Source organism: Condylura cristata, unplaced genomic scaffold (assembly GCF_000260355.1).
Source record: "Condylura cristata isolate star-nosed mole 26May11 unplaced genomic scaffold, ConCri1.0 scaffold00017, whole genome shotgun sequence".
Taxonomy (NCBI): domain Eukaryota; kingdom Metazoa; phylum Chordata; class Mammalia; order Eulipotyphla; family Talpidae; genus Condylura; species Condylura cristata.
In genome coordinates this window covers 29,984,345-30,000,038 of record NW_004567118.1, presented here as the reverse complement: position 1 = coordinate 30,000,038, position 15,694 = coordinate 29,984,345, and the positions used below count along the sequence as shown (strand labels likewise).

The following is a 15,694-nucleotide window of genomic DNA, read 5'->3' as shown; positions in this document are numbered from 1 at the left end:
GGGCCTCATTCATTTTTTTAATGTCTGATGGCAACTCTGGGCTGAAAACAGTACACTTTCCTTTTTCTTATTAAAGATTTTATTTGTGCATATAGAACTAGGGCGCAGGCCAGAGGTGTAAGGGCAGTGAGAGGATTCACCAGAGACAGAGGGGGAGCAGAACAGGCCAAATGATGAAGTACACTGCTAAGGGGAGCAGTGGGCAGGTCAGAAGAGGTCTGCCATGCCATGTGGATCACCTCCGGGGTGGCTATTGAACTGGCACTGACGAGTCTTTGGCCAGCTTACAGTGCTGTGCTTTAACCCACTGCGCCACCAGGGAGGGTCCAGCGGTACACTTTTCTACAAGAGTTAGCCCTGTTCTGACATAAAAGACATTACCGTATACTGACCTCAGAAGAGGAATGACCAGAGCAAAGTTTCAGGTCAGGAGGACCTACAGAAGGGGAACCCCCCAGCTGGCTGGCAGGGTGCTCTGCTGCAGGGTGGATGAAAGCTTTGATCAGAGGTTTTTCCACATTGCTACTCAAAGGGCTGCACCAGTGTGAATTTTCTGAAGAACTCCACGTGGAAATTCTATCTTAAGCTGGAATTTAGTAGTAGAGGTGCTCACCACTGAATTCTCTGATGCAAAGACTCTGAGCTGCACCTGAAGACTTCACCACCTGAAAGCATGAAGGTCTCCCAGGTCTTTCCCACACTCACTGCACTGCTGGGAGTCTCCCCAACTCGAGTCAATGGAGTAAAATATGGATGACAGTCCTCTGTAAAATGTCTCTTCCCTCTCTATTCTCAGGCCAGTTTAGAGAATCCCCTACACGAGCAGCAAATAGAATCAGTGTGTTCCTTTTTCGGATAATCCTCCCAGGAACTGTCTCAGACCTCTACCACTCCAATACATAAACACCCTCATTTTTAGCAAAAGGCCTCAAATGACCAACTCTGCAGGCCAAGCTGTCATCACTGCCACATCTTTTTCATCCTTCCAGCAGCCTCAGAGGGCAATGCCTTCTTTCTAAAGCCACCCTGCCTACTGTACCTTGATTCTATCCTTTCTCACTGCAAGTAAATTACGTTTGAATAATCATTATAATAGATCCGGTTGGCAATCCAAAAGAAATTGGACTATGTCAAGGACTCCCTAAATATCTGTGGAATATCTGACTGAATCCCATCCTGGGGTGTTTAATGCCCTCACAAACTACAAATCATGTTGGGCTCAGAGATAAACACCAGTCCCCAACCACTGCCCCTGGGACAACGCGCTGGCAGCAAACCATCCTGGCATAGGGGAGTAGGGGGCTGCAAACCCTCAAGTCCCACCCACTGAGCACACCCAGGCCAGGCACAAACAAGGGGTTCTCCCAACTTCCTAGAGAACTCCCACTAGCTGGGGTCAGCTCTTCTACTTGGGACTCTTACCTCATGGTCCTGAAGCAAGGTGGCTGTGGCTGAGGCACTAGTTGACTTTATGGAGACTCAACAGGTAAGGGCAAATTTAGATGCACCAGATGAAACCATGGCCTGCAAAGTGTATTACAAACATGTGAAAAGTTAGTGTTCTCTGCAGCTGTATTGAAGGAAAGATTGGCATCTGAGGCAAATTCTCTGACTGGACAACCAGGATGAAGGAAGAGTCAACTTGAGGGTTGGGAAGGAGGGCGAGCTTGGGTCAGTGGCTTGTGGCAGTGGCACCTGCAAACTGCCTTCATTTTCCAGCCCTCAGAACCTTGGGGAAAGGTGGCACCAGATGATTCCCTAAGGAATCAGAGCATAGAGGTCTTCTTTCTGTCCCCACAGACCTGACTACCACTAGCATTTCAGCCCTAGCCTAACACAGGTCCTATAATGCCCAAGTTCAGCAAGTGGTTGATGGGTTGTTACTGAGCCCCCTCCCTCTCCAGGTTATCTCCAGAATGGTTCCAGTCCCTTCCCTCTGGTTCCTACTGAGACTCTAGCTCCCCTCTATCTTCAGGGGTTCACCCAGCCAGAACATTTTGACATTGCTTCATTCCAAAATCTCAGGGATGTTGTGAGGTTATTGCATATTACTTGGTAATTTTTGAATGTTTTTTGCTTTTAAGTATGTGTAAAGTTTTACAGTGGTCCAAGAATGCTTCATGAGTTCCCAGAAATTTCATGCACTTTTTTTCTAGTGGGAGCTCTCCAGTGTCTCAAAGATCCCTTACCTAGTAACTTTAGGAAGCTGCCTTAGACAGGAATCATTTAGAACAAGTAAAAGTGGAACTTAGTATCAACACCAGCCCCTAAATCTCAGCTATAAGATGATTATTAAAAAAAAACACAAGCCATCCGTCCACATGACCCAGAATAACCTTATATCGTTAATCATGAAAGACATGTATATCATACTGTGTACAAAATGTATGTTTATAATATACTTGTTCTGTTATGAAAGACTGAATGACAAAGGATCTCACCAAGGAAAGCAGATGATCAAGGACAGTGTAAACAGCTTATGCAAAACCAGAAACTGAGGTACACAGCATGGGGTACTTAAGAGAAACTCACAAAATGGGCAGGTGGGGTCAAATTGCCATACAAATTCATATTAAGACCACAGTGAAATTATGAACCTTTGGATAATAAGTCACCAAATCATTAAAATTGTAAGAAATATTTTATTTCACGAAAGTGTTATATATACCGGTAAAACTTTAATTAGGGAAGGATAAAAAATGTACATGGACATAGCTTCAAAAATTCTGAACTATTTCTGGGCCTATGAGATCTGAGGGCAGACTTTTCTACTGGGCCTAAAGTTACGGTAACTCAGCTTTTCCTTGATCGTTTTCTATCACTAGAAACCATTGTTATGGCCAGATTTTGAACCCCAAGTAAATAGAAAGAGGGGGACAAACAAGGAAAAGAGAGGTCTCCCTGAGATAGCAAGGTGAGAGTGAAGAGGCCAGGCAGTGAGGTTGCAGGAGAGTGCATCACGTGTATAACCAGGTGAAGATAATTTCATTCCTCACTTCTCTTGGAAAAAGCACTACGTTGGAAGAGTCTTCTTCTAAGATGTGAGACCTCTTGCTCATCAAAAATATGCTCAGGTTCAAGTTGGTCACAATTGTTTTCTAATGGTCCAGTGAGGGAACTGCTAACTGAAGGGCCATTTCTTGGGCTTAGCAGTAGGTTCAGAAGGAAATTAGGCTGTTGACAGCAAAGATTGGATATATGGGAAGAAAAAGGGTGCTGAAGTGACTGGGTCCTGAGTGGAAAGAAGAGAAAAACCAGTGGCAGTTGTGCCAAGGGACTTATGAGAACAAAATATCTGATAGGACTGAACTCCCCTTCTCTACCTCTACTACAGCATCTTGCGTAGTCTATATTACTCCTGGATATTTGAGGGGGGAAGTTGTAGGTGCTGAGTACTGTCTGTATCAAGGCTGGCAAGAAGTGAATGTGGAAATAAAACATTGGAGTACAGGGATGGGGAGTTAAAGGGATAGGTGACATCCCGGTTTCTAGTGACATACAGTGGCATAAAACTGAACTTGAACATAAGCAGTGAATATAGGAGTAAGAGCAGATTGAATGTATAATAGCCCTAAGGCAAGAGGTAAGTGGAAGAATTTCTGCCTCAAGTTTGGCTACTGGAAGCAGAAAGGACTTGGAAGGATATGGAAACCATCAATCAGCTGTTTATTTGCACAGCCCTTTTCTCAAGATGGGTCTTAATCTGGGGAAACACATATTGGGATACAGAATAAACCCCCATGTGGGTTTTATGATGAACTCTGTTGTCAAGGACATGATTTAAATCCATTATATTCAAATTCATGTATTAGTAATTTTTAAAATATGCAAAAAACTTCAAATAAGGCAATAATGAATCCATTCATCCACAGCACAGCATAGTGGTTAAGAGCACAGACCAAACTGGGTGTGATCACTGGCAAGTTACGTAACATCCCCACCCCTCTTCAAATTGGAGTAAAAATAACATCACAGATGACTGTGTAACTCTGTAAATTAATAAAGAGCATTTAACTAAACACTTAAAACAGGTGAAAGGTAAACAAATTATACCTTAATAAAGTTGTGGGTTTTTTGTTTTAAGAATCCACATCAAAGAGATACTGTAAAAATAAAACTATAACCTGTCTGGCACTGTGCCCGTATACAATAAAAAATAAATACTAGTGGTTAGTATTAGTGTAATCAAGAAAAGATTAAAGACCACTGAAGATTTTTTTTTTAAAGAATTTAAGGAATTACTGAGCGGGCTGAAACTGTGGATTATTTAATTCCTCTCATCTGACAGATGAGAAAGCTAGGGACCAGCAGATGAAGTGCCTTAGCAAAGTCTGCTCAGTTCCTATTAGGAAAATTCCCACTACTACTCCCACTTGCCTCAGAAATGTGGACATGTGAACAATTAAGAATGTGTCTCCTCAAAGAAATAACACATAGGAGGACACACAAAACTCATGTAGAGATGTTGAGACAAGGGCAAGCGAGAGAAGGACCCTCGCCTGTCAGCCAGTGTCCCTGGCAAGTGTCACCCAAGTCATGAGTTAAGTGCTTTGGCAAAGCAAGGCCCTCAGCAGTCAGATAAACAGGCTCATCACTGTGGCGAGGTGCCTGGGGACAGTGAAGCTGCAGTCTTCTCTGCTACTTCCTGACATAGGATCTGACAGCAACAGCTGCTGTGGACCAAAGTGAATGCAGCAGAGTTCTTGGGTGCAGTCTGGGCAGCCCTAAAGTGGGGAACAGCTGCTAAGGAACTGCTTCTGCCCATGCTGAGCATTTTGGCCTTAGTTTTATCCTCTGGCCTCACCTAGCCAGGCCCCAAGAATTCTAAGGGCCTTCATTTACAATCCTATACATTTCTTGTCAGTTTCCTCCACTATGACACCCTTTTCAGATGATGAGGAAGCCTAGATGTGACGTGACCCAAGCTTCCCATTTCTGGATAGCATGTTGGGAAATTTTTTGAAACTAAAAAAAAGCTGACTAAATTATTCTCATGCTTAACAGTGGACAGGAGCAAGGGTTGGGTCCTCTAGCCCACCACCTCATAACATTTCAGGGGGAAACCATGAATCAATTCTGTTATTCTTAGACTATGGCAGTGGCAACCTATTCCTCCATTTCTCCTGAAGAGTTAAATAACCCAGGCTAGATGGCTAGCACAGACCCCTGGTATGTGAGCCACTGGGGGAGCAGGGAGGCGAGGAAAAAGGGGGCAAAGGAGAATTAAGGCCTGAGACAGTTTTTATGATTTAACTCAGTACATTGAAACTTTTCAAGGAATAGTTCATAAAAGTGCCTCATCCTTTTTGATTAACATTTAAATAAAAGTCAGGACAGTGAAGATGTGTCCATTCATTTGATCTGAGGAATCGGGGGGTGGTTATAACTAAGTCTAACTTCAGCTTTCCTATTTTTCAGATCATTCCATACAGTGAATGCTTTGATGTCGGAGGAGGTGTGAGCTCCGACTAAAAGTCTTCTGACACTCCTGGCACTCATAAGGCTTCTCTCCAGTGTGAATTCTCTGATGTATGATAAGCTGGGAATGCTGGCTGAATGTTTTCTCACACTCATTACACTCATAAGGTTTCTCTCCAATATGAATCTTTTGGTGGAGAAGTAGTTCAGAGTTATCCCAAAAAGTTCTTGCACATTCATTACACTGATGAGGTTTCTCTCCAGTATGAATTCTTTGGTGGACAATGAGGTGAGAGGTTCGCCTGAAAGCCTTTCCACACTCAAAGCATTCATAAGGTTTCTCTCCAGTGTGAATTCTCTCATGTCTAAGAAGTTCTGAGTTCCCTCTAAAGGCCTTCCCACATTCCTTACATACATAGGGCTTCTCACCAGTATGAATTCTAATGTGTCTAATAATCTCTGAGTTCTGGCCAAAAGTTTTCCCACATTCATTACATTCATAGGGTTTGTCTCCGGTATGAATTCTTTGATGCCGGATAAGCTCAGAACTTTGACCAAAGCCTTTCCCACATTCATTGCACAGATACGGTTTTTCTCCAGTATGAATTTTCTGATGTCTGATGAGACCTGAACTATGTTTGAAGGCTTTGCCGCACTCGTTGCACTCATGGTATCTTTCTTCAGTATGGATTCTCTGATGCTGAATAAGCTGTGAACTAACCCTAAAGGTCTTCCCACATTCATTACACTCATATGGTTTTTCTCCAGTGTGGATTCTTTGGTGTAGAATCAGGGCTGAATTCTGACTGAAGGCTTTACCACATTCTTCACACTTATAAGGTCTTTCTCCAGTATGGATTCTGTGATGGTGGATAAGGTGGGAACTCTGAATGAAGGCCTTTCCACATTCATTACAAGCAAAGGGTTTCTCTCCAGCATGAATTCTCAAGTGTCTTCGAAGGCTTGAGTTAGTTCCAAATGTTTTTCCACATTCTTTGCATTCAAAGGGTTTCTCTCCACTATGAACTCTCATATGCTGGATAAGATGTGAGTTCTGATTAAACGCTTTCCCACATTCTTTACACGTATGAGGCTTTTCTCCCATCGAACTTTTCTGTGTTTTGATAGGTTCTAAAGCCTCTATGAAGTTTTGGCCTGAGGTAGCAAACGTACTAACTGCCTCTGCTATAGTATCTCCCTGATGTGTGATCAGATTTGGGCTGGAACTGCAGACTCTTCCACTTTCACTATTCTCCTGTTTTTTCTCACTTGAAGGTGATTTTTTAAAGATAATCAACCCAGATGCAAAGTCTCTTTCCTGTGGAGACATCTGCTCCATAATCTCTTCTGTGGAATCTCTTGAATGCCCCTCCAACATATCTTCAAATTCGTGACCCTGGTAAACCACCTTTGGAAGTTTTTCTAATACTGCCCCACGTGGTTCAGATTCTTCAAAATGTTCTTCCTTGGGAATTACCTCCTTGTTCTCAGTTCCCATCTCACAATCTGAAATGAGAGAGGTAAGTATGTGAAGTGGCCATATCATATTTAAATGATGTTATTGCTAGAGCAGTAGGGAGCTTTGACATGGTTCTGACAGCATTCAGAAATAGTTCTATTTGGTGAAATGACAGGACAGTGTGAGAAAAAAGATTTAGGATTATGGTGGACATGCTAGTTAGATAGCAGATGCTGACTGAAAAGAATGAGAAAAGTTACCAGAGGGGAAAATTTAAGGAAAGAAACAAGAAATGTATGTTAAGATGCTAATAAGAGTTCCAAAATACTAACAGTAGTTGTGGTAGAAGCTGAGATTGGTAAGGAAAACACTTAGGGAAGATGGTGTCCATACTGATAGGTATATGGAAAAGATTAAGAGATGAGAGAAATTACAGATCAAATGAACTAACTGTTGGAGTAGAGAGTAAGTAATCACTGAGCAGCAAGAGGAGTTATCCTCGGTCAAGTCCTGTGGTACTCAACAGCTCTGAAGATGAGAGTATTATATAGAGGTTACCCCTGAAAAAAGATTAACATGTGCCATTAGTTAACTATAATGAGCACAGAATTAATTATTTTTGTCCCACATTGGATGAAGGATCTAGTTTAGTTATCGCCAGCCAGATGGTTAGTAAACTGTATCAATACCTATTTTACTTTTCCATACTGATTTGAAATGCCACTTACGCCACAGCTGAAATGTCTACATATATTTAGGTCAAATTCCTGACTACATTCAGTCCTATATACCTGTCAATTCCAACTCTAATCTCAAACTGTTTAACCTACTATATTTATTAAAATTTATAAAATTTAATTAAGAGAAATTGCTCTCATTAGTTGTTTCTCAACTATGTCCTTCTATTCTCATATTTTTCCAAATAAATTTTAGTATTATAAAATTTCCAAATTTTTTTTGATTTTTTTTGTGCAGTCTTTGATTTTTACATACTAATTTTGTAATTAACCCCTTTATTGTGTTTTCTTAATACTATGACCCCTGTTGTAAACTTCTAAAAGGATGTGGCAAAGTTTTTGTTATCCATTCTTCACCACTTCACCAGCAATAGAATAATGAATTTATTCTATGTAGTAATGAGCTGAACTAAAGAAATACATCCCTCAGCTTTTTTTTAGCACTAAGCTTGCTCATGTGACCATCTTCTGGCCAATGAGACAGTACAAGGAAAAGAAAGCACATGGTACTTCCAGGAAGTTTCCTAAGGGTGAAGAGATGCATTTCTTACCCTTTTCTTCCATGCCGGGCCACTGGATGCACACTACTAGTTGCCATTTGGTGGCTTCACTAGAAAGCAATAGGCCTGCACAGGGAAGATCACTTAGAAGGCTGATATGACATTAAGGTAAGGGGTGATGAGATTTAACTAGGGGAACAGCAGTCAAGGAAAGAGGAGACAAAGTGCAGAAATATTTCAGAGGTCAAGTTATGTAAACTGGTGTGTGACTGGATACAGGTTATAAGGAAAAGGAAGTTGTGAAAGATGGATGACCAGAGGTGAATAGCAGGAAGATGGGAGGACTTGAAGAAGCAACTAGTTTAGGGTTGTGTTGGGCAGAAAAATTACGAGATTTCTACACAGAAGTCTCAAGGAAGAACATCTATCTGAAAAGCTTACTTGGCCATGGGCCACATTGCTATGTGGCTTAGAATCCATTCTGTGGCTATGCATTGTCTGAAGGATGAAGTCCCATAGCTGCCCATCTCCCCTGGAGAATCACCTTCCACAGTGAAAATGTACTGGGGGGAGGGTTATGTTTTTCAAATTTTCTGTCAAACACATTCATCTAAAGCTTGGAGCAGGCAGGTCTAGCAATACAGATGTGAGATGGCAGTGTATGTAATGTGACAACTGTCAGAGACTGAGGACAGAAACTTAGAAAGCCAAAGGTAACATTAAAAAGTATACTCTTTCATCTCTCCACCCCACCTCCCACCCCCAGATTTTTCTACCTTTCTCCACCCTGCTGTCTGCCCCAGAACGCACAGGACATAGGTTGAGACCCTTGGGCTTCCAGATATGTTCCATCAATTGAAAGTCTCAGTAGAGGCTGCAAGAAGGGAGAAAAGGGGCCTTCCCTGATGGGCAAGGGGTTAAAGCGCAGCACTATGGAGCTATCCGCAGCCACTGCAACATGAGTTCAATCCCCAGCCAGGGAGCTGACCCACAGGGTGCAGCAGATCTCTCCTGTCGTGTCCACTGCTCCCCCCAGCAGTGTATTTCAGCAGATCCACCTGTTCTGCTCCCCACTCTGTCTCTGGTGAATCCTCTCACCCCTGGAACCAGTTCTTGTATGCATGGAAAAAGGAAAAAAAAAAAAAAGAGCGGAAAGTAAGGTCAGGGTATCTTCTGAGGTCACACAGCTGGTAGTGTCCCTCCACTACTCCCCTACTCATTCATAGCACTATCTGGGTTCCAGTAACCTTTTCTACTTATTTTTTCAGGTCTGAGGCTGGTGATCACTACTGCCAGCCCCAGATACCTCTACACCCTACCACACCTCTATCATTTATATTAGCCTCCTTACAAATAAACCTTCCTCAAACTATCCTAATTTGACTGAGTTGTTTCCTGTTCACATCCTAATAATGAAGGAGTGAAGAGAAGCCTGCCAAGAAGATACAGAATAGTTAGTGAAGTGTAAGAATCAGAAGATTAGGTCATAGATGCCACCGAGCAATGGCAGTGGGAGTTAGGTGTTACATGCAACTGAAAGGCCTGGTAGGATAAGAATTAGATAATGTCTGATGAGTCAACAGGTGGTCACAGAGGACCTGTGAAAATAGGTTCAGTGGGATAGAAGCAGCAGGAGTCAGGTGCCAGTGAATTAACTGATCAATGAATGTGCTGCTTCTTTCAAAAAATGTAGATGCACCACATGACAGTAGCATTGAGCGTGCCGCAGGGTCAAAGAAGGATTTTCTCTGATGGGCAAGAACTAAGACCCTGACCATTCTTTTACTACACATTATCCAGTGACACAACACTGTCTTTTGTTAAAGGTTGTGTTTGCAGGTAACTTCTCATATACAAATTAAAGTTGATCTCCATTTGGTTGATTTTCCCAGAAACACAAGCACACATTAGGCCTGGTGCCCATATGAACACTCCACTACTCACAGCCTTATTTCAAATTTCCAAGCACAATTTTTAATTTGTTCTTTACTTTTTTCTAAATCTGAAAAGTTTCTGGAAAGAGAGAAGATGGAGATACCACCTGGGGAGGAGGTTGACCACTCCTGGTCCTGTCTCAGGACCAACAAGCAGCCCTGTACTGGGTCTCTATAGTTCAGACAACATCTTTACTCTGCAAACTGGGTCTCCACAGTTCAGACAGCATCTTTACTCTGCATTTTGTTTTGTCGACCTACAGGAGGAGAGCGGACTCCGAAAATTTCCTTCAAAATAATACTGATACAGGCCCTCCCTGGTGGTGCAGTGGGTTAAAGCCTGGTGGCTGAGAAGCTAAAGCCACTTCTGCATGAGTTTGATTCCCGCCTGCCTCGGAGGTGACCACATGGCGTGGCAGACCTCTCCTGACCCCGCCCACTGCTCCCCTCAGCAGTGTACTTCATCGATCTGCCTGTTCTGCTCCCCACTCTGTCTCTGGTGAAGCCTGTCACTGTCCCTGAGCCTCTGGCCTATACCCCAGTTCTGTATGTACAAATAAATAAATCTTTAAAAAATAATAATACTGATACATTAACCAGATACCCACCTATTAATGAACATGATAAATAAAACCTAGAAACTAGAAAGCATCACACTGCCTACATGAAAATCTATATAGGAAGCCAGATAAAACCCTGAAAATTATTAAGTAGGCTGCAGTTATAGCAGGAAGATGTATAGTTGAATGACTCTTAATAATGATTCTGAGCCTGGAACTAAGTTAGATATAAAAGAACATACCGAGAAATTAAAAACACTAACTTCTGGGCCTCCCTGGTGACCTAGAGGTTAAATCTAGGTGCTACCACAATGAAGGCCCACCACCTAGGTCTGAGTCTCCAGCCAGGGTGCTGACCCACATGGCACAGCAGATCTCTCCTCTCTCGCCCGCTGCTCCCCTCAGCAGTGTACTTCATCAATCTGCCTGTTCTGCTCCCTACTCTGTCTGTGGTCAATCCTCTCACCCCCTGCATCTCTGGCCATACCTCCATTCTTCTACATAAACTAAATAAATCCAAAAGAACAAAAATACTAACTTCCATGTCCCATTTCTGACCTCTAAAGAATCAGAATCTTCAGGGATGCAACAGGGACCTGTATTTTTATCAAATGCCCCAGGTAGTTTTGTGGCCCAGCCAGGTCTGGAAACACACTGTGTTAAAAATTTTAACTGCAGTTAACCCACTAAACCTCCTGCATCCATTCCTACCCAAGGTCTGGCCTACCAAGCAGATCAACACACGTGTGAAGCAGTAGGAAAATAAACCACTCCAGTTACTGCAGTTCTGATGTCTTTTCTCCTACCTTCTAGCTGGACAGTGCCTTCCCTAGATTGGGCAGATAAAGTATAATTAACTAGACCCCCCCTTTTCTGAATTAAATATCATATTTCTACTGCATTTATCAGATGACTCCTATTATTGTGACTAGACCTGAATTTGTCCAAATTCCCTACATCAAAGTTTCCAGCAATCTCTCATCACAATAATGTCACTTAATCCTTTCAACTAATTATGACAAAAATCATGACTTGTAGTAAAGTATATATGAACAATTTATCAGCAGTCAGACTGGGTCTTTGAAAATTCTCTTGAAAGCAAAGATTTGAATTATAAAGGTCCAAGAATCACTTACTTCCTTAACAAACTGTCCTTTTGTGTGACACTTCAGGCTTGTCTAAGTGACATAGCACAGTAAAGATAAGGGAGGCAGGGATGATAGGTATGTCTCTTGTAAAAGAGAAAAAGCATTATGAAAACGGAGATTTAAAAGAAGAGAAAGTTATAGGCTACAAGGTTATTCTCAAGTAGATGAGTAATACTCAAGGATACAAACTAAAGAATTTAGAAACTGCGTTCCTCTCACCAGTTATAAAAAGTGTTTGTGTACCCCCTCCAAACACTTGTCTGAAGAGCACAGGGCTACTGCACATTCTGGGCAGAGAATGGGTGGTCTAAGAGGCAAGATGGGCAGAAATAAGAAAACATTCTGATCTCAATGGAATATGTGAAGAATTGGGAAGGAGGAAAGATAAATGAGAATATACCGGCATTTTGATTTGGAAAATGATGTTTTTACTATGCTGTGCATTTATAGACATTCAGTAGTTGAACTTCACCTCCTAACAGAAAAGTAGGCTGGCATGCACCAGTGAGGAGTTAATCAGCATGTTACCTGACTTTCTCTAGCAACACTTCTGACAGCCCCAGAGCAGACTGGGGAAGTAGTAGTGTAGTGGAAGATAACTGAGATAGGAAAGCCCATGAAATGGGGGGAAGGTGGGAGGAATAGGATGCTACCAGACGGAGGTTATAGAAAGGCTGAGTAAGAACACAAAACCAAGGGCAAGTATCCTTAAATTGGGATGAGGTTTTATTTTGCAATGTCAAAACTTATAATACACCAACAACATTCTTTGCAACTATTAAGATTATGAAAAATGATGAAACATTTAAGATATTAGTTTACAAATGTATTAAGGGCATACAAAGCTTTTCAAATGATTGTAAAGAGGTTTGCATTTCCTTAGGAAACAAGTACATTGATAAGCATCAGTGAGAGAGCAAGGGGCCTCACTCTTTTGACAGGAAATCTGACCTCACTCAAGAACTCCAGGAATGAGTCCCAACTAAGTTAACCCAGTTAAGTTAGTACTGCCCACCTTTGTAAGTGAATGTTCAAAATAGCGGGACTAGGCCCTCCCTGGTGGTGCAGCTGGTTGGAGCGCTGCACTGTGAAGCTAAGCCAAGCATTTCTGTGCGAGTTACACGCCTGCCCCAGAGGTGACCCACATAGTGCAGCAGACCTCTCCTCTCTCGCCTGCTGCTCCCCTCAGCTATGTACTTCATCCATCTGCCTGTTCTGCTCCCCACTGTTCCTGGTGAATCCTCTCGCTGTCCCTGCATCTCTAGCTGTACCCCATTTCTGTATGTATAAATAAATAAATCTTAAAAAAAAAAAAACAGCAGGGACTGGTCAAGAATGCCTTCATCTGGGTCAGTGATATATATTTTTTAAAGATTTATTTATTTATGCTTACAGAACTGGGATACAGACCCGAGGTGTAGTGGGTGAGAGGATTCATCAGTGACAGAGTAGGGAGCAGAATAGGCAGATCTACGGAAATACTCTGCTGAGGGTAGCAGCAGGCAGGTCAGGAGAGGTCTGCCACGCCATGTGGGTCAGCTCCCAGGCAGGGATGGAATTCATGCTACACTGCTTTGGAGAGCTTCATTATGTGGTGCTTTAACCTACTGTACCAAAAGGGAGAGCCTGGGTCAATGATATTTTGAGGAAGTTTACTGGGAGCTTCTAGAAGCAGATCCCTGCCATTTTGAAAGAATCCAGAAGTATATGTTTTTACATATATTTGCCAGGATCTGCTATTTCCATCTCACTACCACCCTGTGGATGAAGGCTAAGAAAATCTCGGGGAAATGGAGTCAGGGCCCTAGATGACTAAGTCAATCTGCCTCTTGAAATCCAATTATGGGAGTTCATACACATGCATGTTAAACCAGCTTGAGATGGACTGTTAACTACAGACAAAAGTATTTTAACTGTTACAAATACATGCCATCTAAATAGCTGGATCTACCAAATGCTCAAGATGTTACACAGGATCATATTCTCTCCAAAGTCTTCAGCAACATCTGCAGGAAGGGGGCCCTCAGTATTCAGAAGCAGCATTTCACTCCTTGCTTTGTCCTACATTTATCACTTAACAGCTTGATACATGTCACATCCTGTTTATTGCTCCTAAAACCTACACAATAAAATTTCTTAACACGGTCCTCCTGGGCTCCCTTTCCAAGTCCTGTCCACAATCTCCAATGGCTGAAGTTGCAATAATGCCAGAGTGCTGCATTTCAAACACTTTCTAATCTTTAAAGACTGTTCTTTGCCTTTGAGAACAGGTTATATTCACTTCTCAAAATACTACTGATCACTGCACACTTAACAATTACTTACACCACTCAGATCAAGCACACACAGATCTCTTCATTTTCTTCCTTGACTCTGCCCCTACAATAGAAACTCCATCTTGTAGCCCAACCCACTGAGTTGTAGTCTATTTTCATGCTTTCTTTCTTCTTTATACCTTGAACAAGGAAGATATTCTAATTCATCCTGTTATTCCCTGTGCCTAACACATCTTGAGTATGTGGTAAATATTATAAAATTTGTGTAAATGTCTTCTCTGTATCACCAGTCTGTGATACAAAGAGGATGAACTGCATATTTTATTCACTTTATATCTGAAGAAGAGTTTCTGGCACATAGTTGGTGTCAGTTACTATTTGTAACCAAGTCCTCCCAATCTGATGTTTTATTTAAAGCACTGTTATCCTCCTTTCCTGTCACTAACCACCCCCCTCGGTCGCCACCCACCGGGTTTCCACAAACGAGAAGGCTCTGTTAACTCTGTGCTCAAACCTATCATCTTTCCATAACGAATCCTCCTTAGCCAATATGCGCGAGGGCCTTAAGATTTTAATACCGCCCTACATTTCGTCCCTGCGGTTTACTCGGGGCTAAAATCACAGACCCCATCGGCCTCCACGTCGGGGCCCCTGCTAGTCCCGCCCCCGCTCTGACAGGCACAGATTTAGAGCTGGGGGCCAGGCGGCGTGCAGGCCCCCACCCCCTGTGTGCAGGTGAAGAAATGGAGGCCCGGAGGGGACCACAAGTCCAAGGTCACACCGAGAGCCCGGGTCAGCAACGGGCCTAAACGCTGGGTTTCGGCTCCGCTCGCCGGCCGGGGTGTGGGGAGCCCAGCGCCCTCCTCCCTCCCACCAGCCGTGACGGAATGAGGTCTCACCGCAAGCCGCTACCGCCCCACGCTCGCTCCGCTCGAGCTCCCGGCGCTGCTCCGCCTGCTCGCCCAGAACCCGCAGCTGTTGTCTTGGTTTCACGGGCGACGGGCACCGGCCACTTCCGGTACCCGGGCGCCATCCAGCCAATCAGCGCGCGCCGCACTCAGCCGGGCGAACAGGTGGTCAGCGCACCAACGCTCGCTCACCTTTTCCACCGTTGCTTTGGCAGGGCTTTGCATTAAACCAAACGCCGTCTCTCCTCTTCTTGGCAAGTCAGCTCCCTGGCGTGCCCCTTTGCACCGAGCGGCGCCCGTTTCTGCCCAAGGATCACTGAGGACCTGGGTCCGCCAGGTTCCTAGAAAGGCTCCAGGGATGCACTTCCGCCCTGTGGCAGCCGCTCTGCGCGCTGGTGTCGCTCGCCAAGCTTTGGCTTGGGTTTGAGTAGTTTGGGGTAGTCGTCCCTCTCAGACGGGGGTGGGATTGTGCGACTCCGTTAACTGCCCCAATCCGCAACCTTAGCGCCACACCCTCTTTCCTGAGCTCCGTGGGGCTGGTGAATAAAGACGCCGAGAGCCCTGAAGGAGCCTGTCATCCACTGGAGGCAAAAGGCAATCTGTTCTGAGGTCAGGGAGGAATTACTGGAGGTGAAACTGTGTCCATGAAGGAAATTGCGAACCTGGTAGCATAAGTGTTTCCCCAAGTCCTTTTGAACAAGGCAGACTAAACTCATGAGCTCATGAGCACAGCCTAAACAATTTCACCTACCAC

The 15,694-nt window shown here is 43.6% G+C and overlaps 1 protein-coding gene across 1 annotated transcript; it reads right to left on the bottom strand.

Annotated features, from left to right (window-relative positions):
• Positions 1-2,622: 2,622 nt before the first annotated feature.
• ZFP3 (ZFP3 zinc finger protein) lies at positions 2,623-15,012 on the bottom strand. Its single transcript, XM_004684733.2, has 2 exons — positions 14,932-15,012; positions 2,623-6,924 (listed from the first exon to the last, which is right to left on the bottom strand). The coding sequence occupies exon 2, from the start codon at positions 6,914-6,916 to the stop codon at positions 5,420-5,422; it is 1,497 nt and encodes a 498-aa protein (XP_004684790.1). The 5' UTR covers positions 6,917-6,924; positions 14,932-15,012; the 3' UTR covers positions 2,623-5,419.
• Between the last annotated feature and the right edge of the window lie 682 nt (positions 15,013-15,694).

Excerpts from the sequence above, each read along its gene's own strand:
- ZFP3 (XM_004684733.2), bottom strand. The coding sequence starts at position 6,916 with ATGGGAACTGAGAACAAGGAGGTAATTCCCAAGGAAGAACATTTTGAA.